The 21,910-nt window shown below is 46.7% G+C and overlaps 1 protein-coding gene and 1 pseudogene across 1 annotated transcript in view; one reads left to right on the top strand and one right to left on the bottom strand.

Annotated features, from left to right (window-relative positions):
• The first annotated feature begins 6,400 nt into the window (after positions 1-6,400).
• On the top strand, positions 6,401-14,966 carry LOC148454887 (EF-hand calcium-binding domain-containing protein 12-like; annotated as a pseudogene).
• Positions 14,967-14,972: 6 nt separating this feature from the next.
• The window catches only part of LOC148454885 (E3 ubiquitin-protein ligase PHF7-like), a 30,276-nt gene continuing 23,338 nt past the window's right edge, over positions 14,973-21,910 (bottom strand). Inside the window, exons 9-11 of the mRNA XM_088460640.1 lie at positions 21,173-21,313; positions 20,729-20,907; positions 14,973-15,043 (exon numbers count right to left, since the gene is read on the bottom strand). Coding sequence (XP_088316766.1) covers positions 14,973-15,043; positions 20,729-20,907; positions 21,173-21,313 — 391 coding nt within the window. The remainder of the gene's footprint in view (positions 15,044-20,728; positions 20,908-21,172; positions 21,314-21,910) is intronic.

The following is a 21,910-nucleotide window of genomic DNA, read 5'->3' as shown; positions in this document are numbered from 1 at the left end:
CAGGGAAGCTCTTCATCACACAGTGCTACTGTGTCTTGCCGACCGTTCCGTTCCCCCTGGCCGGGTCCCCGCTTCCTCCCCCCTCCCCACTGTGTTGCACCACCTGACCTGTCAAATTAAATGTTTGGCAGAGGCAGGGTCAGGTGTGAGTGGGTGGCTGAGTGGGGAAGGGGAGAGCTGTGGGTGGGTCAGAGTGAGATCTGTGTATGTGTAAGAGGGGAGAGCAGTTTTAAGGGCAGATGAGCTGAGGGCAGGGCCAGCAACAGAAATCTCAGGGCCCGGCACACTCATGTTTTTAGGCCCCCCTCATCACCTTCCAGTACGTACAGTACATGCAGGTTGGCCACCCTGGCCCTGTGTCTCACAGATCCATCCCCAGCACCTGTCTCACAGCCCCAGTGTCAGTGTCTCACAAGTCCAGTCCGTGTCTCACAGCCCCAGCGCCTCTCCAGCCCTATGCTTTCATCTCCATCCCGTTTGCCAATTCATCTCCCGCTTCCCCAACCACCACCTGAACCGTGTCTCCCTAGCCCCTACAACCACCGTCCGAGCACCACTCACCTGCAACCTGCTCCTGTTACCTGTCGGCTTGGACCCGGTTCTTCTCTGAGTGACCCAGCAGCGTAACGTCATGCGCGCTGCTCCGGGTCAAAACAAAACTTTATTTTTCCAGTCAGCCGGCAGATGGCCTCCCTCTCCTTTGTCTCTGTGCCCTGCTGAATACAGCAGAGCTAGGGGGACACATGAACTGGGCTCCTGAGAATCCTGTGGAGCCGGGGCCCTTCGCAATCTCGGAGCCTGGTACATGTGTCCCCTTTGTCCCCCCCTGTCGCCGGGCCTAGCTGAGGGGGAAAGCTGGGGGGAGGGAGTACCGAGTGAGAGGGGAGCATTGTGTGTGTGAGGGGGGAGCGCTATGTGAGAATTTTTATGCTGTATGTATTTAAATATATATTATTTATGGAGCCCCTTTGCGGTATTTTCATGGGGCCCTGTGGAGTCACAGGCAATAACAAAGGGGGAGGAGGAGGCAGTCCCCTCCCATCATTACCCCCAGGCAGGGGGTGATTGACTGTTTAAGCTATCGGGAAGATTCCCTGTGGGCCGATATGCTCTTGGGACCGTCACGTCTGTTGGCCGGTAACTCTTTTAAAAAAATTTTTATCATGTTGTCCCAGCCCCGCCCCCCACAGACAGCCCATGCACCACCTGACTAAGTGCAGGGCTGTCTGTGGAAGAACAGGGAACCTATTTTTTGTATGTCGGGCATTAGATGCCAGTGTCAGAGCCAGAGCCACGCTGAGAGCCCGCCTTGTGCTGCTGCCTGGTACTGTGTTGCATGTGTAATGACATACATGTGTCATGTGAGCGCTGTGCCCACCCTCTCCCTGACGCCGACTGCCGTCACCCTCTCCCTGATGCCGACTGCCGTCACCCTCTCCCTGACGCCGACTGCCGTCTCCCTGACGCCGACTGCCGTCACCCTCTCCCTGACGCCGACTGCCGTCATCCACTGCTGTTACCCTCTCCCTGTCACCCACTGATGTCACTCCCTCCCCGTCACCCACTGATGTCACTCTCTCCCTGCTGTCACCCTCTCCCTGTCATCTATTGCTGTCACCCTTCCCTGTCGTCACCCAGTGCTGTCATCCTCTCCCCGTCACCCAGTGCTGTTACCTTCTCCCTGAATATGTATCTTTGGGTATAAATGTATCTTAGCACCCAGGGTGGTCCTGCTGTATAAGGACTTCATACATATTCATGTGGGAGCCTATGTGTGTGTTTAATTATTTTCATGTGGGGCCTGTTTTTTTTTGCGAGCATAAAAGCATAATTATTTTCACGTGGGGGCTAATGTGTTTTTTTTTTTTTCTTTATGGGTATTCAATTAGCCACAGGATTTCCCCCGTGACATATTATCGTCAAAAATCCCCGATGCGCGGGGAAAGGCTGTTCAATTACATATCCTTTTTCTCGTATCAGAAAATTGGGATTATTTCAACAGGGGGCGCCGAAATCTATATCCGCTTACCAAAAAAATTAGGCTCGGGCCGGCCCTGGCTATTCTCATTATCTATTATTATTTGGTCATTTTCAGGAGTGGTCTATGTCTGCCATCTAGTCCACGCTCAGCCAATAGTGGCACTGCAAGTTCCAGCATAACCTTCCAGCTACACAATTTCTCTGTTCCTTGGGCTTAATCCAAAATTACACGCAATGTCGATGTTGGACGCAGTAGGCGATTTTGCATGTGCGGCTATGCCGTAGCGACCGTCACCGACAGGATTTAAAATTTAATTGATGCGTAATAGCTAATTTGGTTGTTACATTTTAAAAAATTGGTTTACAACATGGGTACAAGTGAGCCGTAAGTGTCTGTGATGTGTGCCTGGCGTAAATCAGGCGCATAGGCTCCTGTCCAAGACCCACACTTAAAATAGTCATCGGCGTTGCTTTGTATGTGTGTTGCAATTTGTGATTTTTTTTAGTGAACCTAATTTGCGTTTGCAATCAAATTATAGTCTAATGTTGTTTTGTGAAGCAGAACCGCTAAAACAATGATCCTGGACATGTTCATATTTTTCCATTCCAGGACCAGCCCTAGTGTAAGCTCCAGAGATCTGTCGCCCATGGAAATAGCAGAATAAGTAGGAAAACTTGTGGCACAGCTGCAGTGCATGTAACGCATGGAATCTGCTCCAATTACATTATCCGGGATGAAACTATGCTGAATGTGACATTGGCTACAGAAGTCTCGTTCCAGGACTTTCATCCACCAATGGATAATCACTTGACGGCAGGGCCGGACTGACCATTGGGCACTTCTGGCAAATGCCAGAAGGGCCGATGGCTGCGTGGGCCGGTCTGTCCGTCTACTTGGATACAGTACTATTGAAATTGTCTCTCCCAAAATGGCCGCCGCCTCATAGGAGACAATCGTAGCACATTGAAATTTAAGATGTCTTCATTTGCCATGTTCTGCTGCCGGACGCTAGAGGACCGGCTGTACCTCTAGTAACAGGGAGCAGCTAGTTCGGCAAAAGCCTGGGGAAGACCTGCATGCTGCCTCCCCTACCATTCAGGTAAGTGTTTTGTTATTTTTTCATTACGTGTGTGTCTACTGAGGGAGGCACTACTGTGGGGGGATTACTACTAGGGGGACTACTACTACTATTACAAAGGGGGGGGAAACTACTAGGGGCACTACAAGGGGGGGGACTACTACTTGGGGCACTTTAAGGGAAGGAGACTACTACTAGGGGCACTGCATAGGGGGGAGACTACCACTGGGGTCACTACCATTGGGATCACTGCACCACTACTGGGGGCTCTATATAAAGGGCAATACTGGGGGGGACTGCATTGGGGGACCACTACTGGGGGCTCTATATAAAGGGCAATACTGGGGGTACTGTGTAGGGGGGGACTACAACTGGGGCCACTATTTAAAGGGCACTGCATAAGGGGTACCACTACTGGGGCCACTGCATGGGGGGTACTATATAAGGGGCTTGCAACTGGGGGCACAAGGGGCACTGCACAGGGGAGACCACTACTGGGGGCACTGTATAAGGGGCACTGCATAGGGGGGATCACTACTGGAGGGCTGCATAAGGGGGACCTCTCCTGGGGCACAAGGGGCACTGCATAGGGGGGACCACTACTGGGGGCACTGAATTGGGAGGACCACTACAGGGGGTGCTGTATAAGGGGTACTGCATAGGGGGTGTTGAATTTGTAAATAAACCTTTTAATACATTCCTGCCTATAAACCTCTAAGATTCACCTGCCTAGAACCTCTAAGACCACAAGATGTCGCTAATTAGCGCTGTGTTTGGTTATACCATTAATGAAATACTGAGACAGTTGAATAGTGGTCCAACGGGCTAAAGATTATTATTCAGGTAAAAGTACAGATGTTACAACGCTATGATCTAATAATGAGCGCAAATAAATTGTACAAACAATAGGTCATAAGGTACAGTTAATATACATGAAATGGTTAATAAAGATCAAAATACAAGGAGCAATATGAGACAGGGAGACAGAGAACAGAGAACAGAGAGAGAGAGAGAAAGAGAGACACATTAAAATATAATGAGAGAGATATCAATGTCTGCTGAGAGCACATGTTCAAGATGGCTGGTGATGGTGTGTGTGTGTGTGTGTGGGGGGGGGGGTTGGGAATGCTTCCTGCCCTATTGTCCAAACCGCATGGTCTACAGACAAACTCCATTATGAAGCTACCTGCCCTATTGTCCAAACCGCATGGTCTACAAACAAACTCCATTATGAAGCTACCTCATTGAAATCTCCCATAATGCCATAGTTAATTAAATATGCAAGTTGAATATCATATGCCAACACATCAGGCAAACACTGCACCATTTAATATTCCAACATCTACAACACAAGCTGATTCCAATATACAACAATACCATCCTACAACAGACATCATCCAGTACCCACTAGACTGTGGGGAGGGGGAAGGGCTGAAGCACATGCTCTTCCTTTGTTTGCAAGCCTCATGATCTATAGGCAAACTCCAATTTGAAAACTCACATTGAAAACTCCCATAATACACTCCATTTTGAAAGTAAGAAAACTTGCATAATGTTGTAACTTCTGTAAATCATATATCCATTAATGATCATAATTATATTAAAGACAATATACCTATCTGACCCATACAACACCATAACTGGGTAGAATTATAATTTCATTTGATCATCCCACATGGAAGTAGCCATCTCTAATAAACTGCAGACAATATACCTATCTGACCCATACGGCAATTACTTATGACCATTCAAAGCTGTTATTAATTCAACTTCCATAATATATATCACTGATACCACCCTATGATTACATTCATGAGTATGCAACACATACCAAGCCTATCTCTCCCAAGCAGAGATATTGTTCAAGCACATGGGAAGGTCCTAACACAGAGCACATGGGAAGGCCCTAACACAGAGCACATGGGAAGGCCCTAACACAGCTCACCAGAGGATCTCAATCAACCAGCATCAATCATTTACAAATATTACAAAAACTCCATAATCAATCCCTTTCCTGCATGCTGATAACAGACTATTGTACCCTACAGTGTAGATGAAAAGTACAGATTAGATAACATATCATCCACTGTATGCTAACACAGACTCATGAATATCCTTAGAAAACTATAAACCACAAACCATGCTAAGCTAATAACAGGTTAACACCAAAAATAGCTACAGACACCCAAATAGGCTAAATATTGCACAATTTATACTTAGCTATAACCCAGGGGAACTGAGACCCATTTTCCGTTGTCTTGTGAGAGAGGGAACCTCTCTCTCTTCCAAAATCTGCAAGTGTGTGTGCTGGCTTGTGTGTTCTCAGAATGTGCATGCTATGTTCCCGCCCCCTTTCACCTGTGAGGTCATCAGAAAGGGAGTATCCTTTTGGTTTCCGGAAACTACTGCTAATTAGGTTCTAGTCCCAGTTAGCTATCTCTATTGATTAGACTGGAATAACCAGTCCTTTGGACAAAAATGTAAACAAGCCTACACAATGTCATTGTCTTTTGGTAAGGGTTAGAAATCTGTTACAGGGCATTTATTGGACAATTTCAAATGGATACAAAAGGTCTCCAACCTCCCTTTGCATCCCCCACATGCAAATCTAAGCTACTTATGGCTTACAACATTTCAAATAGTTATTCTCTCTAACATTCATCTTTCATAGCCGCATGTTCTGATCTTCATATTGATGTCACCGGAACGCTGTGGAAACAGAGTAGATCAGTACTTTTCCAAACACAGTCCAATTGTCATTTACTAAGCCATAGTTACAGAAAACATTCATTTCTTTATATACTGACATTGCATTTAAACCAAGTAATAATTATCCTTTTTGCGTTACGGGACCATTGCTTTTAAATGTATGTATGCGGGGAAAACACCACTGCTTTGCTGTTGCTCAAATATAAGTCTGTGGTGATTTTAATGTGTTGGAAAGTTATTTTATGTATTCTGAACACTGTCGGTATGTGTTTGGGGAAGATTGTTAAAAAGTTGTTCGTGCTACTTTTAGCAACTTTGCACTGTGGTTTGTGTACTATGTATTTTTGACAAAATGGCGCTTGTGTAGTCTTGCTGCCATTCACAAGATGGCGTCGTGCAGGTTTTCCAGATTCCAAACAGATTCTGTCTTACCCAATTATCCGGTTTCGACAGGGGGACAACTACTGGGGGGCACTGCATAGGGAGGGACTACTACTGTAGCTTTCCCGCTAGGCTGTTTTAGCGGGACGCGGTGCCCTGCCCTCCAGAAGGAGGGCAAAGAGTGCCCTGCCCTCTCAGCCTGTGGGTGCCGTCTTCACCCACGGGTCACAGTGTCCTGCGGGTGGGAAAATATGCCCGGCATCTATTCTCCCCGTCGGCAGCGCTTTCGAGCTGCTGGACATGTCCGTAAGTGCCGGGCACGCCCCCAAGAGTGACGAAAATGGGATGTGTCTTATAGACATGCCCCCTTTTCAATAGCCACACCCTCTTATCGGGCGCGTGCACGGCAGTGTCCTTTCTAGCTGCGGCGCCCTGCCTGCCGCCGGAGCTAGAGTGAACACTATACTGGGGGCACTATATAAGGGGCACTACTGGGAGACTGTATAATGGGGACCACTCCTGGGGCACTGCACTGCACAGGGGGGGGCATCTACTGGGGGCACAGTATAAGGGGGATCACTACTGGGGGCCTGCATAAGAGTGACAACTACTGGGGGCATTGCATACTGGGGGTACTGTATAATGGGCACTACTGGGGGGACTGCATTAAGGTGCATATGGAATGGAAAGAACTGTTCCCAGAGTGACAAGAAAGGGGTATGCGTAATGATTATGGCTTTTTCCATGAGACCATGGCCCCTTAATTTGTTTGGGCATGCGCAATAATATGCTTGCTCTCCAGCTCCATTATGCCCCCTGTTCCCCTCTCCCCTCCCACCTGTGCCCCCTGTTCCCCTCTCCCCATGTCTGTGCATGTTCTGCTCTCCATGTACTTTGCCCTCCCACCTCTGTGTCTCCTGTCCCCCTATCCCCATGTCTGCACCCCTTCTGCTCTCCCGTGTACTCTGCCCTTCCACCTGTGCCCCCTAGTCCTCTCTCCCCATGTCTGGACCCCTTCTGCTCTCCTGTGTACTTCCCCCCCACCTGTGCCCCCTGTTCCCCTCTCCCCATGTCTGTGCATGTTCTGCTCTCCTGTGTACTTTGCCCTCCCACCTCTGTGTCTCCTGTTCCCCTCTCCCCATGTCTGTACCCCTTCTGCTCTCCCGTGTACTCTGCCCTTCCACCTGTGCCCCCTAGTCCTCTCTCCTCATGTCTGTACCCCTTCTGCTCTCCTGTGTACTCTGCCCTTCCACATGTGCCCCCTAGTCCTCTCTCCTCATGTCTGTACCCATTCTGCTCTCCTGTGTACTTCCCCTCCCACCTGTGCTCCCTGTTCTCCTCATGTCTGTACCCCTTCTGCTGTTCTGTGCTTTTTTATACGCTACACGTAGTGAGGCATAAATTGTCATAGGACCCAGACACTATGGAGTAGGCCCACAATTTTTTTAAAGTGAGGTGTCCCTGGGACCCACACTTTTTTCATTTAGCGCGATCACTGGGTGTAAGTGGCATTACTGTGTGTAACTTGAATGAGGGGCACTACTCTGCAGTGTAATGTGACAAAGGGGTACTATGGTATGGAATAATTTGAATTGGGGGTACTATTGTGTGCTCACGCCCCTTCCCAGCGAACACACTGTTTTTTTTGACGAGCGCCTACGGCGCGCATACTACCAGATTCTTTTGTGATGGGGGACACCAATGCTCTTTATGTCTACAGGGCATCAAAATGTGTAGTAACAGCTCTGCTTGGTGAACACAGATGTGTCCTCCTCTGCTCAGTACCCCTGCCCTAAAAAATTCCTACAGTGAACACTATCTAATCCTCTACAACTACTAGGCTAGGCCTTGGTCAGTTGGGAAAATGCCTTCCCTTTACTTTGTGTGTGACATATACCAATGTAGCACCAGCTTTACCTAACAGAACAAACCAAATACCAAATGTTTAAATATGGCACATGTACAGTGGCGTAACTAGGGCAGGGCGAACGGGGTTCGTGCCCTGGGCGCCGTTGGGTCCGGCGGCGCGGGGGGGCACCGCCGGCCACGGTACCGGCCCGCCCGCCCTAGTTAGCCAGTGTAGCGCCGACCGCAATGAGTGCGGTCAGCGCTACACATTTGCACAGGACCGGCGCTAGGCTTCCAGCGCCGGTCCTGTGCTGCACGCCTGAGCCCGTTCCCTCCCCCTGAGCGCTTGCCCAATAGCACCAGGAGGCGGGCTCAGGCTGTGCATAACACACGCATCGCCGCCAGCACTGGCGGCGATGCGTGTGTTAAACAGCAGCCAATGAGAGTCAGATAGACTCTCATTGACTGCTGCAGCACCCACTGCAAGAGCCGGACTTCCGTCCGGCTCCTGCAGTGGGTAATGGGACTGACGTCATGACGTCATGACGTCAGTCCCATAGTGCTGAGCGCGCCAGCCCGGGCGGACTGGAGGGCGGGAGCAGCATCGCGGACAGGAGCAGCGTGGAATCAGGTAAGTATATTTTTATATATATTTATTTATTTTTAAACCTATATGCACAACGGGGGAGGGGTTGGCTACTACAGGGGGGGACATCTTCTGGGGGGGACATCTACTGGGGGTGCCATTGGGAGGACCTCAACTGGGGGGGGCTACTCTACTGGGGACTACTACTTGGGGGGATGACTACCACTGGGGGCATTCTAAAAGGGGCCTAGTATTACTAGAGGCACTGCACTCGGGGGACCACTCATGGGGGCAATAATAGGAAGGGCCACTACAGGGACCACTGGATAGGGGGGGGGGGTCACTACTGGGAGCCTGCATCAGGGGGACCACTACTGGGGGCACTGCATGGGAGGGGGGGCACTATATAAGGGGCTTACTGCTAGGAGCACTGCGGGGACCACTACAGGGGGCACTAGATAGGGGGATCACTACAGGGTGCCTGCATAAGGGGACCACTACTGGGAAAACTGCATGGGGGGGACTACTGCTGGGGGCACTATATAAAAGGGCACTGCATAAGGGGATACTGCTACTGGGCGCACTGCATTGTGGGGACTGCTACTGGGGGCACTGCAAAAGGGGGAACACTACGTGGGGCACTGCATTTGGGGGGGCCACTACTGGGGGTACTGAGTAAGGGGAACTAATTGGGGGCTGTATAAGAGGGACCACTACTGGGGATACTGTATAAGGGGCACTACTATGGGCCTGCATGAGAGGGACCACAACTGCATACTGGGGGTACTACTGGGGTTAAGGTGCATATGGATAGGAATGTTCAGTTTGAAAATAAAGGGGTGTGTCATGTTGCCACGCCCCATTTTTAAGTGACCACGCCCATTTTTTTGACGCATGCGCCTTTGGCGGCGCACATGGGAGGGGGGGCTCCTTTTTCAAATTTGCCCTGGGCTCCAAATACCCTAGTTACGCCACTGCACATGTATGAATCCCCTGCAGGATGTGCTCTTTTGTGTGTATTTTTTTTTACAGAGAATGATGTACACTTTTATGTTCTAATATTAATTATATGCGTAAGCGCATAGACTAAGATGTGGGAGGAGTCAGGATTAGTAAGGGGAGGAGTCTATGCCAGGAGCCAGATTGCTGACACTGAGGTGGGCCTGTGTGCTTTAAAATGCCAGGGCCTATTTTTAGTCCCAGTCCGGCCCTGCTTGACGGGGTACAAGCAGAGAGATCTGTCTCAGACTCGTTTCTTCAAGGTGGCCTGCAGGACGTTTGGACCTCCAAAGTCAAGGACACGACGCATCATTGCTCCCCCCATGGAAAAACTGCAATCTGGGTCAGTAGAGGTTACTTGTCGCTTGTGGCTTCTGGCAGCATCATTAAGTCAGAATCTGAAAGGATGGCTGAGATCAGAGAGACTAGTAACATCGGTAAGAGCATTTCTGACTGGTTACTGGAAAGACAGAAGTTCAGGACCCAATTGGACAGTATGGGGGACATAGACAAATGGCTGCGTGGAAAACTGGACCTGACAGACCTAGAAACCCGGGTACAGGACAGGATGGATGAGAGAAGTCTCAAAAGCCGAATGTCCCTAGAAACCACTGAAGAAACGGTGGGTTCAGCACTTAGAAATCACAATTTTCAGCAACTTTAGTCCTATCGACAGCCAAAGGGCAAACTTATCCTTCAGCACCGGTGCAGCTTAAGGTGGGACTTTACCAGAAATGTGAAACACTTATCCTTAAACTCTCAGCAACTGCCCATTCAAATCTTTATAGTGTTACATGGGTATTTTATACTGACTTATATGAATCTTCTCCACCACTCAGTGGGAGCTGCCATGTTGGTTTTGCTAAGTGCGTTTTACATACTGAGAGCTAAGACCATGTTATTGTTACAGAAGGACAATATTCTTATTTATTAATAGGAGGTGTAAACAGGTAGAGGATGGTAAAACATATGTTAATTTATTTATTGACCCAAATCAGTCATTAAAAATGTGGGGCATACTTTCAATATGGTAAAGGGCAGTAAGCAACTTCTGAATAGCATACGCTACAATTCAACCACACACGCTTTAGCACTATATCCATTTCTGTGCATTGGAGTTCTACCTACACTGCTTCATCTTCTCCTGGCATCATTGCAGTTAAATTGGGGTCTAAGGAGCTGATTCAGACCCGCTCGCTAAGAAGCATTCGCTCGTTGCTGGTGATGGTTCGCAATGTGCGCAAACTAGTCTGATTGATTTGGAAGCGTACACTCGCCGAGCATAGACAGCCCAGCAGAGTGAGACATCTCTGGAATGACACCTATATGTACATAATTATTTTATGTCCACATTAAATACGTTGGAAAAACCGGATGTAAATTAAATACATTAAAAAAAGTATCATTTACATAAAATACATTGATATAGCCACTTCCGCATAAAGGGGGTCATTCAGACCCGCTCACGAGCAAAGGTCGCTCGCAAGCGGGTCGATGTTGTGCGAATGCGCATGTGCACTACGGAGGGAGCTCCGTCATGCGCATGTGCGAGACCCGGCGAGCGAAGAGATATACGTCATTTGGGGTCTTGCACCAAAGGGGGCCTGCTGTCGATGGTGACTGACAGCACGCCCATTTGGTGGGTGTGTCGGGGGCATGGCTGCCAGACGGAGGCGTTCCCATGGGAACGCCTACCGTCTGAGTCCGGCCCCACTGACATCAGTAATGATGTCAGTGAGAGTGACTTTGGCTCTGATAGAGCCAAAATCACTCCTGGGCTTGCGGCAGCGAGACCCTACCACAGGGTCTCGTCGCAAACCCGATGGTCGCGATGGTCAAAGACCATCGCGACCATCATCATGGACGCTCGCATAAGCTGTGGGTGGTAACCCACAGCTATGCGAGCGTCCAAAAGGCCGCTCCACATTTAAATAGGACGGCCCTGATTCAGAGCGAGCGCTCTGGTCAGAGTGTTCAGCTCTGAATCAGGCCCAAAGTTCCACCATTACCCATTGTGTAGTTCAGATGGGTAAGACTTCACCTGCGTCTCTCAGCCCCAAACCCACCCACTGCGTCTCTAAATCCCAAACCCAACCCCTGCATCTCTCAGCCCCAAACCCAGCCCCTGCATCTCTCAGCCCCAAACCCAGCCCCTGTATCTCTCAATCCCAAACCCAGCCCCTGCATCTCTCAGCTACAACCTCAGTCCCTGGGTCTCTCAGCCCCAAACCCATCTACTGCATCTCTCAGCTCCAGACCCAGCCCCTGCGACTCTCATCTCCAAACCCTGCCCCGGTTTTTCACATCCCTCAGCCCCTGTGTCTCACAAACCCCAGCCTCTGTGCCTCACAGGCCCCAACTCCTGGGCCTCCCAGCTCTCAGCCCCTGGGCCTTACAGCTCATATCTCCCAGCCCTTGGGCCTCACAGCAACAGCGTCTTAATTTCCAGTCCCTCCCCCATCATCTTCGTCTCCAGCTTTGCCCCCTCCCATACCGTGGCTCCCCCCCAGCCAACACTTATCTGCTGTCTCCTGTGCTGTTCCTCTTCCTCGGCAGCTTGGTCCTGGCTCCAGTCCTCCCTGCAACCAGCAGCGTGACGTTGCGCACCAGCATCAAAGTAAACTTTTTTGATCCAGGCCTCCCAGTCACTAGGCTTCGCCTCCCTCTGACAGCTTGCACCGTGAGCCAATCATAGTTTGCAGACCGGCAGCCAATCAGGAGTGGCCGCCGGTCCTCGAGCTGTGTTTGGCCCACGGCCGGCATTAAATCTGAAAATCAGCCTGCTGTCTCTGTCTGGTTGCCGGTCCTTGATCTGCTGCTGGGCTCCCCTCTATCAGGGCCCGGGACTAGTGTCTGATGGCGACCCTGCCGGGAGACACTGGAGGCGGGTAATGGTGGCTATGGGACCCTGCACCACTGCGGGCCCCGGTGCAAGGCACCGGCTGCACCACCAGTAGTTCCGCCATTGACTTTGGGTCATATATTAAATGCTAACTCACCTGGTGGCACCCCAGGATCCTCCAGTATGACAATACAAGGATCAGCATTCCCTCCAGAAATTATATTTGGCACCCCCCTCATACTGATACACACCCCTAGTAGAGGCAGCATTTCAGTTTACTGATTAAATCTCTGCTTAAATAATGAAGGGTTTTCAGGGAACTTGCATTGGCTGGACTAAGAATGCATCTGCTCTGGTTTGAAACATCTTTTCACTTTTCCCAGATACTTGTGATATCTGATATACCTCAACCAGATGATCCCTGTTACCAGATAACTATAGTATTGTGCTTCCAGCCATATAAAACAGGCAGGTGGTTTCCGCATGATGAGGAGCTCGCAGTCCCATGTGATCACACCCACCATCCAGCAGTCTAAACCAGAAGCCCTGGCTATCCTGGAAGGTTACCTGAATCAGCGCCGGCTGTGCCTGGTGGACCTCTATAACCAGACAGACAAGAGCAAGAGGAAGCAAATCTCCAGCCATGACCAGAAGACTGTGAGAAAAGAGGTGAAGATTTAAGAATGGTGGTTGGGTTGTTTGGTCAAAGGATAACTCTCTCCTAAGTTCTTATTTTCTCTTATTTATTACTTGTAGATAAATACATACTATACTTAAAAAATCTTTCTAATATAGCTATCTTATAGAAAAAGTGTATCCAGTGGTGCTGGCCCTCATGTAATAGGCTCCTCAGTTCCTGCATTCAACCTTGGATAGTTGAGATGTTTATTGAACTAACTGCTGGACTGTAACGCAAGTCCTGCTCTTTCCTAGGCTAATAGTCCCATCAGTGACTTGCAGTTTGATGACCTGGTGATCTCACTCAGCAATAAGCAGCCAAATCAAATCAACTACTAGGAGCTGTCAGTGGGACGTTATTCCTGGAGGAAGAACATGGAAGACTGTAAGAATGGTGTAACCGTCAGCCCAGGTAGACTAACATGGTCATCTCCTACACACCCTCACCTCGGGGATCCTTCCTTTGCAGAATAGTTGCCCATGGTCTTATTACTGACCAAATATTGGTTTTCTATCTAATGAATGAGAGACAAAGCTGAGAGCATGATAAGTGTGGTAGCTACGTCATACATCTATACATCACGGCTGTTAGTTTTTAGGTGGTGTTAATGGGAAATTTTCAATGAAATGAGTGGATAGTGATAACATGGCAGAAGACACGGGGTGACCATACTTACACTGTCCATGGCATGGACCATTATGCCTGGTGGTAACATCATCCTTTGTGGGTACAGAGAACAGATTGCTCCTTCACTACAGAAAAGCATAAGTACTGTTTTTGTTTGGGTATAACGTGAGTTGCGATGCTGCGTGTTTTGTGTCTCCGTTGGCCATGATCATGTTAAACATAAGTTTCCTCTGTCCTTGCAGCCGCAGTGAGGTATTTCCAGCCTCCCAGCGACCACAACACTGAGGGAGGCGATTCTCAGCCTGTGGTGACCCTCTCTGGGATGCTGGATGGCCTAGGAAGCATAAGAACAGAATCTTGGCCAGTTCACAGTGTGCAAAGCGGGGAGAGCGGGTCACAGATTCTGCAGGTGCCCCCGGTCAGTTTGGAGGAAAGAAGACCCCTCAGCTATGAGGACATTGGGAAGAACTACAGAGAGAGGAAGCGCAGAGTAAAGGTGAGGACACCAAAGATGGAGAGACGAAGGCATGGCCACCACTCCCGCTGTTACTGAACTAGAAGTCTCAGTATCCTTTGCCAGAGAGTTATACTTCGTACAGGAGTAGCAGTCATCACTGTCAGCGGCACTTGCCCTTACCCTCTACTGGGTGCAGGAGATGCGTCTGAAATTGGCATCTACTGTGCATTCACACAACTCATAATAGAATGCAACGCAGCAAACCCATGACACGCCCACAAAATGTGCATCCATATTGTTGCCGTCCATTTAGTATCCATACTCAAAATGGCATACCACTATGAATAGTGCGTATATTCACATAGATGCATGTGCAACCCACAACGCATGTGCGGTCTGCAAAAAATCACTAGATGCGGCCGCCTACGAACCTGTGCGTGATTCAGGATCAGGCCCTTAGCGTCAGGCTTAGGGAACCTGGTGACAGCACGGTATAAGCATTCGGTATTCACACTGGCTTCCATCCCCCCCAGAGTAACACTCGGCTTCTGGACTGGTTAGAGCAGTGCCGTTTGGTGTGCACTGGCAATGCTGCCGTGGATGCCCATTCCCTGCCTTCTACAATGGGAGGGGAGACAGCAGAGCTGGTGGAACAGTTCCAGAGACAGGGGCTGCAGCAGTATTACAAGATCCTGAGACTGTGCCAGGCCTATGAGGTTCCTCTCACTGAGAAGCTGCTGGAACGAGGTGAGAAACCAATTTTATTATCTGTGCTCTAGAGACATTCATCTTGAATTGGGGATATTCCTGGTGCCAGGGTCCAATTCAGCTTTAGACATGGAAGGCTGAGAGGTGCCTAAATAGGGGATGGGATGCAGCATCTGATTGTAGCTGAGGGGAGGATGTAATGTATATAGTAGGGACACTATATTCTGTAACATAACTGGGAAAGCTATATAATGTACTACGTAAATAGGGGAATCACTTTTTTTATTTTTGTCAATCAAATACTAAAATATTATAGTATCCATGCAAACATATCTAGCACTCAATGTACAGAAATAATTAAATTGAGACAAAAATAACTTTAACAGTCCATTTAACTATGAATTAAAGACAGACTTTTCATATTTGCAAATTAATTTGAAAGTGCACCAGTATACATGGTCATCTGTATGATATAGCAGTGATTCCCAACCTCGGTCCTCAAGGAACACTAACAGTCCTCATTTTGGTGATATCCATGCTAAAGCACAGATGGTTTAATCAAAATAAGGTACTAATTAAGTAGCTTGTGCTCAAGTATGGCTATCCTTAAAACCTGGATGGTTAGTGTGCCTTGAGGACCGTGGTTGGGAACCCCTGTGTTATAGGGTAACACGGTAATCCAGTCACCACCCATTATATAACAGTGTGTGTTATCATGAGCAAATAAATTACTTTTACAAACTGCAATCCCAGCAGCTCTAGAAACCCCTGTATGCTGCGCAGGCTCTGGGCTGGTTATTTAATTACCCCCTCATTGCAGTCACTGGAACACAAGTACGAACCACTTAGTGGACATAGGAATGTTTCTAGATCAGATTTCAAAGTTCAGAAGTAGAAACTGTTCTGTATCTACTAATCAGACCTCACTGGTGGTGAGCGTGGAACCATTCTAATCAGACCTCACTGGAGTTGAGCGTGGAATCATACTAATCAGACCTCACTGGAGGTGAGCGAGGATCCATACTAATCAGACCTCACTGGAGGTGAGCGTGAAACCATACTAATCAGACCTCACTGGAGGTGAGCGTGGAACCATACTAATCAGACCTCACAGGAGGTGAGCGTGGAACCATACTAATCAGACCTCACTGGAGGTGAGTGTGGAACCATTCTAATCAAACCTCACTGGAGGTGAGTGTGAAACCATACTAATCAGATCTCACTGGAGGTGAGCATGGAATCATACTAATCATACCATGTATTCTATACATTTTTATATTACTGCCATGCTTTAGTAGGTAAACACAGACCACTGTGCAAATATCCAACAGGAAGCATGCTAATACATCTGTCACTGACCTTGTTATCTGGGAGATCGATAGCAAGGCCAGGACAGAACATATTACAGTGCTCTTTTTTAAGAAATAAGTAGAGCAAGGATGTATGGTTTTTTTTTGGAAGAACTGAATAGAGCAAGATTATCTTACTTTAATGATTTATATTTGTTACCATACTGAACAATGTGATGTAGAACTGAACAGCTGGAGACAAACATCCTATAAATGTCTTTTTTTATGTAAACAAAAGAAACTGCTAGAAAAATTAAAGATTTCTGTCAGACTTGTAATATGGACCCAATTAATTGGGTTTATGTACAACTCCTATAGAGCGAGATCTTCACACGTCCATGCTACAAACTATGCATGTGCAGAGCAAGTGCCCCCTAAGCTGCTGCACGATTGCCATGGTTCGCACGTTAGGGCATCAGCCCCGTTTTCTCGGAGTGACGAGGCCAGTGCCTGAGTATCCTAATTTAGAGAAGTTGTTATAATTAGTTATTATGGCCATTTCCGTCTTTGCAAAATGCCTTGTAAGTGTTCATTTCCCGGCAAGTGTGTTCAAATCGATAAACATTTTAAATGTATTGTGTTTCTGTGTGAGGGCAAACATCAATCCTTTACTGAGTATTGATACTTCAGATTGTGATAAGTAGTGGGATGACAAGCTGAATATATCTTTGTTTTTAGGATCTACCCCCTTGTTTGCCTCATCTTATGAACTTTTGCTTCTCAAAAAGAGATATCCTATTGGATGGCATCCATGCCCTCACATCTTCATTCACAGATAAGCTATTTTATTCTGTATGATATAGCTTGTGTGCTGTATGTATTGCTCTCACTTTTGAAATGTACATATATGCTATGGAGACATCTTTTATTGATATATGAGGCATCTCATAAGTGAAGTATTCTCTTCTGGGAGGAGTACCAAACCTGCAAATTTAAACTCCTGCAGTTACGCTTTTGAACAAGTGTACATTTGGTATGCATATTATCAAATTATTTTCAACCATAATATTACACTATCTGTCACGATCCTGAAGGCCGACCCTCCAGATACACCAATCTGAGAATCGCCGCCCATGACTTTTACAGGTTACCCTCAGCATGTGTGGTTAACTAAACCTGGTAAATGCCACCAGCAGAAGAATATAATGTTAAAGCATAAAGTAAGCTTATGCTCTTACCTGCACACACATTTATCAATACTTAGAAAAGTAGGTAACATGAGTCATATGAAGACTTGGGTCATAAAAACAAAGATCCAGAACTAGAATTAATGTTTAATTGAAGAATGTCTTCAAAGCTTATGTACAAAAGTTTACAAAGAATATAATAATGTTAAAAAAAATCACAGTTACTCACACTCTCCAGAAAATAAAATAATAAATGGGGAAACAAACCATTCGGGACACGGCGGATTAAATGGTTCTGGGACGAGGCCTTCCCAGTGACGAACTCGGGATCATCTGTATCCTTCGATAGCCTCATGCAGGATGAACCAATGGGTCAGGGTTGACTGTCATATTTAGGCCTGCTTTTTCCAGGCACCCCCCTCACCCCCTCCGTGGGGATGATTTTACCCTTTTCAGCTCAGAGTGGATTGTTTAGCTGGCTGAAGCTCAGGGTTTCCTGGCCACCTGAGCAGGGGTTCCTTAATTACACACTCAGCTATATTTGAAGTTTGAGGAACAGGCCTCAGTCAATAAACATGCCCAGTGACTAGGTGAGGAGATTCACACCCCTGGAGACCGAATGTCTCCCTGGTCCATCCATTCTTTTGATCACTGTCCCCAAACAGAACACAGGGCTCTTAATGACTGTTTTAGGAAGACAGACCTTCTTACATCCTCGCTTGTCCAGCTTCAAAGGGGACTAGTCAAGAGGGGTTTTGTCACCTTTCCACACACCAGACCTCATGCTGATTAGAGTACACAGACTCTAGAATAACACTATACAAAGGATTGTTACATACAACTGTACAAGAGGGAAATATACATGTTATTACCAATACAAATTAATTTGGAATTATGCCCATTCTGATATGAAATTAGCTTTTCTGCTACACTATCAGGCACTTGTTCTGTCTCCATTTGATTCTACAAATTCTGCTGACTCACCAACGGTTTACTGCAGAACTGAGCTGCCACCCACCTTTTTCAGTGCAGTATTTTTGCCTGTGGTACGGCCTGCCCTGTGCTCCAGGCAGTTTCTGATAGTCAGAGGGGAGGCTGACCTTGTTGCTGCCTCACCTCTCACCTCTCCCTGTCATACTCCAATGAAAATAGCAGCTCAACTCTCATTAGCAAGTGGTAGGTGAAGAAGATGCTGGGTATAAATGACACAGGAGCATTATGGCAGTGGTAGTGCGCTGTCAGAACCATCTGGATAGGTCGCCTGATCATCAGAGTTGTCATCAGAGCTATCACATCTCTCACTGAGAAGGGCGTGACCCTGTTTTTTTTCAGTGCAGTATTATTGTCTGCGGCACAGCCCCCCCCATGCTTCAGGCAGTTTCTGATTGTCAGAGGGGAGGATAACCTATCAATACCTCACCGCATGTCTCTCCCTGTCATACTCCAATGAAAATAGCAGAGTTTTCCACTGTTACAGAAGGACTATAATCTTCCCTTATATTAAGAATAAAGATATTAGTGTGAAGTTAATTGAGCTATTAACCTTGCAATGTTTATAAGTGATAACATATTGATCAGCAATAATTATATATATTATAAATATATCTGAACTAGAAATAATAAGTAACAAGTGTAAAATAAATAAAAGCTTGCATATAGAAAATGCACGATTATAGGAATATATATGTGTCTAACTTATCGAAGATGTCAGAATGCCAAGAGGTTGCATTATATAACATGTTGTTTCTTATTTTGTGCCGAGTGTAATCTATAGGCTCACAGATGCTTCCTGAGATGGCGGATCATAGAGGACTATGCTAAAATATACTGTCCACCTTGCTATATGAAGATCGCGGGCTAGAGATATTAAGGTTCATCTGTCACCAGTGATTGCGCTCTCAGATAACTTGGAGAAAGTCCACATAAAGGTGGCAGCAGCACAGATTAACACCATCCCCCTTTAATAACGTTCACTGATGAATTGATTTCCAGAACACTGCAGGGATCCATCAACCAACCCATAACTGATGGGAGGATGCCAGGAACCGTGCCAACCACTTATATTTATAATGTCTGATTAAAAGCAACAGTCTTTAATTAGAACTCATTTGAATATGTAATTGATAGGCACAAAAGTACAGGATAAATAGCAGCACTGAAGTGTAACCAGTGGGTTAAATAATTCATTTCTACATAGGTATATAAGTTGTAATACACAACTGTGCTAGGCCCCATTGAGGTTTGAAAAGAGTTTGTATTCATGTAGTTCTAGTCTATGCCTAGACTGGTCAGATTCACCTTTGGGGTCAGACAAGACATATATTGGGGGGCCTATACTTGTACCTGTCATTATCAGAAATGTATAATAAGCCCTTAAGACCTTATATGGTGTTAGTTGTAGAAAGTTAGCCACATTGCAATAGAATAACCATTGTAAGATGTGCAGAGATGCTAAGCATTATGGGTTACTGAAAGTGATGTCCATATTCTTTAGACAAAGAGGGGCTTTGAGATAGTGTAACTCCAGACATTCTAGGACACGCCATAACTGTATTTCTTTGTCCTAAATATATCTTAGTGCTTACTGAGCATGTGCAAGAGATAAGAATGGTCCATGCTATGTTGTACCAATCAGTGCTTGATAGCCAGTATGTAACTAATATGGGCTTAATATCTGGAAAGCCAAACACCCAGACTATGGTATATAAATCAAGACCTAGACAAAGGCTCTTTGGCTCGTGCATGGACCTGAGACTGCAGTAGAGTGTCTGCAATGTAAATTGAAAGACCTGGGCATTGTGAAACAAGGGCTCCCCAGATTAACATGAACTACATCTTATGTTGAAGATAATGAATCACCGGTGTTATCTGAACACATAGACAAAAGTATACTGTATACTTTGTATGTTTGTTACTTATAAATAGTGTGTTAATTTATACTCACTCAGTTGGTTATGTGGTATAACCATTCTCTTCGATCAGAACGAAACACGCCGTTATGCACTGAAGCCATGAGAATGGAGCCTTTGGATTGAAGCCTTAGGCATGCCTAATATCAATATTACTGATTTGTAATCCCCTGCTATAATATGATATAAAAGAAGAATTTTCTCTTTACTTGGTTTGGAAAGCAAAAGATATTTAATTGCTCTAATTCCACTGATGTGAATATGGGGACAAGAGTTAGAGACACTGCATGGATCCACACAGTTCTCTGTTCCTGCAGAATGTGTACGACAGGTAGGGAGCAGATCATGAGGCATCTTGTCTCCACCTGGGCCCCCAGGTTCTGGGTTTAGCACCCTACAATGGTGATTTTCTGGTCCTCCTGGATGTTATTATTTTATAACCCCTCACCCGGGCGCAAGTCTCTCTTGGTGTTACTGAAAGATGCCCCCTCGTCCGGGCGCAGGTCTCTCCTGGTGTTAATGAAGGATGCCCCCTTGTCCGGGTGCAGGTCTCTCCTGGTGTTACTGCAGGCGAAGGATTTTCTCTGCTCATTGATGGTATTACCACAGATGCCTCTGCCAATGGCTCTGCAATCAGAAAGAGATCCAACATTGTTATCGATATGTTTATGTGGATGGACGTACTCTGTGTCCTACAAGTCGCAAGTTGGCTAAGGCTACTGTAACATGAAAAGGGCCACACATCGATTATACTACAGTGGCATTAACCCAAGACTGGTAACTTAATGATAGTTTTCACTAATGTCTCATTCTACCACGTAAGTGAAATATAAGTTATGATGTTAGATACTGTACTACCTAGTAATAGGTGACAAATGACAGGGGAAAGTACTTGCCAGCAACATCCTCCGGCTTCTCCAGAATGGAGGTACACTCTGCACAGGTCCATGTGCTCTCAGCAGATCTCAGGGCTGAGCAGGCGAGGTGGGTTCCCACTGACCCACAGCAGTGACACCGAATTATACACCATTCACTGAAAGAGGAGACACAGAGGATAAATCTACAGCTGGAGCTATAAATCTCAGTGATGGAGCATTTCGCTACAGGAAGAAATAGCCCCTAAGATACTAAATGTTTTATTGTATTCTAGAGAGGATTAAACAATTTGGCAGCTTATAAGAATGTATACATTTTAGCAATTCTACAGCAAACATTTCCCAATTTGTAGGGGAGTTATATTATACAGTTGTGTCCAAATACATCTAGCCTCTTTGCGTGCCCCTCTAGTCGCGCCATGCCATGGCATGACTCTGTAGTGCTGAGAGTATTTTTATAAATTTTTTTACCTTCAAATGCAATTTAATCAAACAGTGATGAAAGTAGGACGCACAAGCAAATTCTGCTGATTAAAATCATATGTGGCATGCCTATATTCTGTGTGTGACAGCGGGTGTATCTGTATGCAAAATGCTACGTTACAGTGCCAGTGGCTACTACACTGTAACAGCTGATACGCCACCCACACAATGGTTGATACGCCACCCGGCACAATGGTTCATATGCCACCTGGCACAATGGATAAAACGCCACCCTGCTCCCCTCATTCTTTTATTTTGTGGGCATGGAATAT

This window comes from Taudactylus pleione, unplaced genomic scaffold (assembly GCF_031769625.1).
Source record: "Taudactylus pleione unplaced genomic scaffold, aTauple2 ptg000969l, whole genome shotgun sequence".
NCBI classification, from domain to species: domain Eukaryota; kingdom Metazoa; phylum Chordata; class Amphibia; order Anura; family Myobatrachidae; genus Taudactylus; species Taudactylus pleione.
Note: the sequence above shows the minus strand (reverse complement) of the source record. Positions and strands in the feature narration are given on the sequence as shown.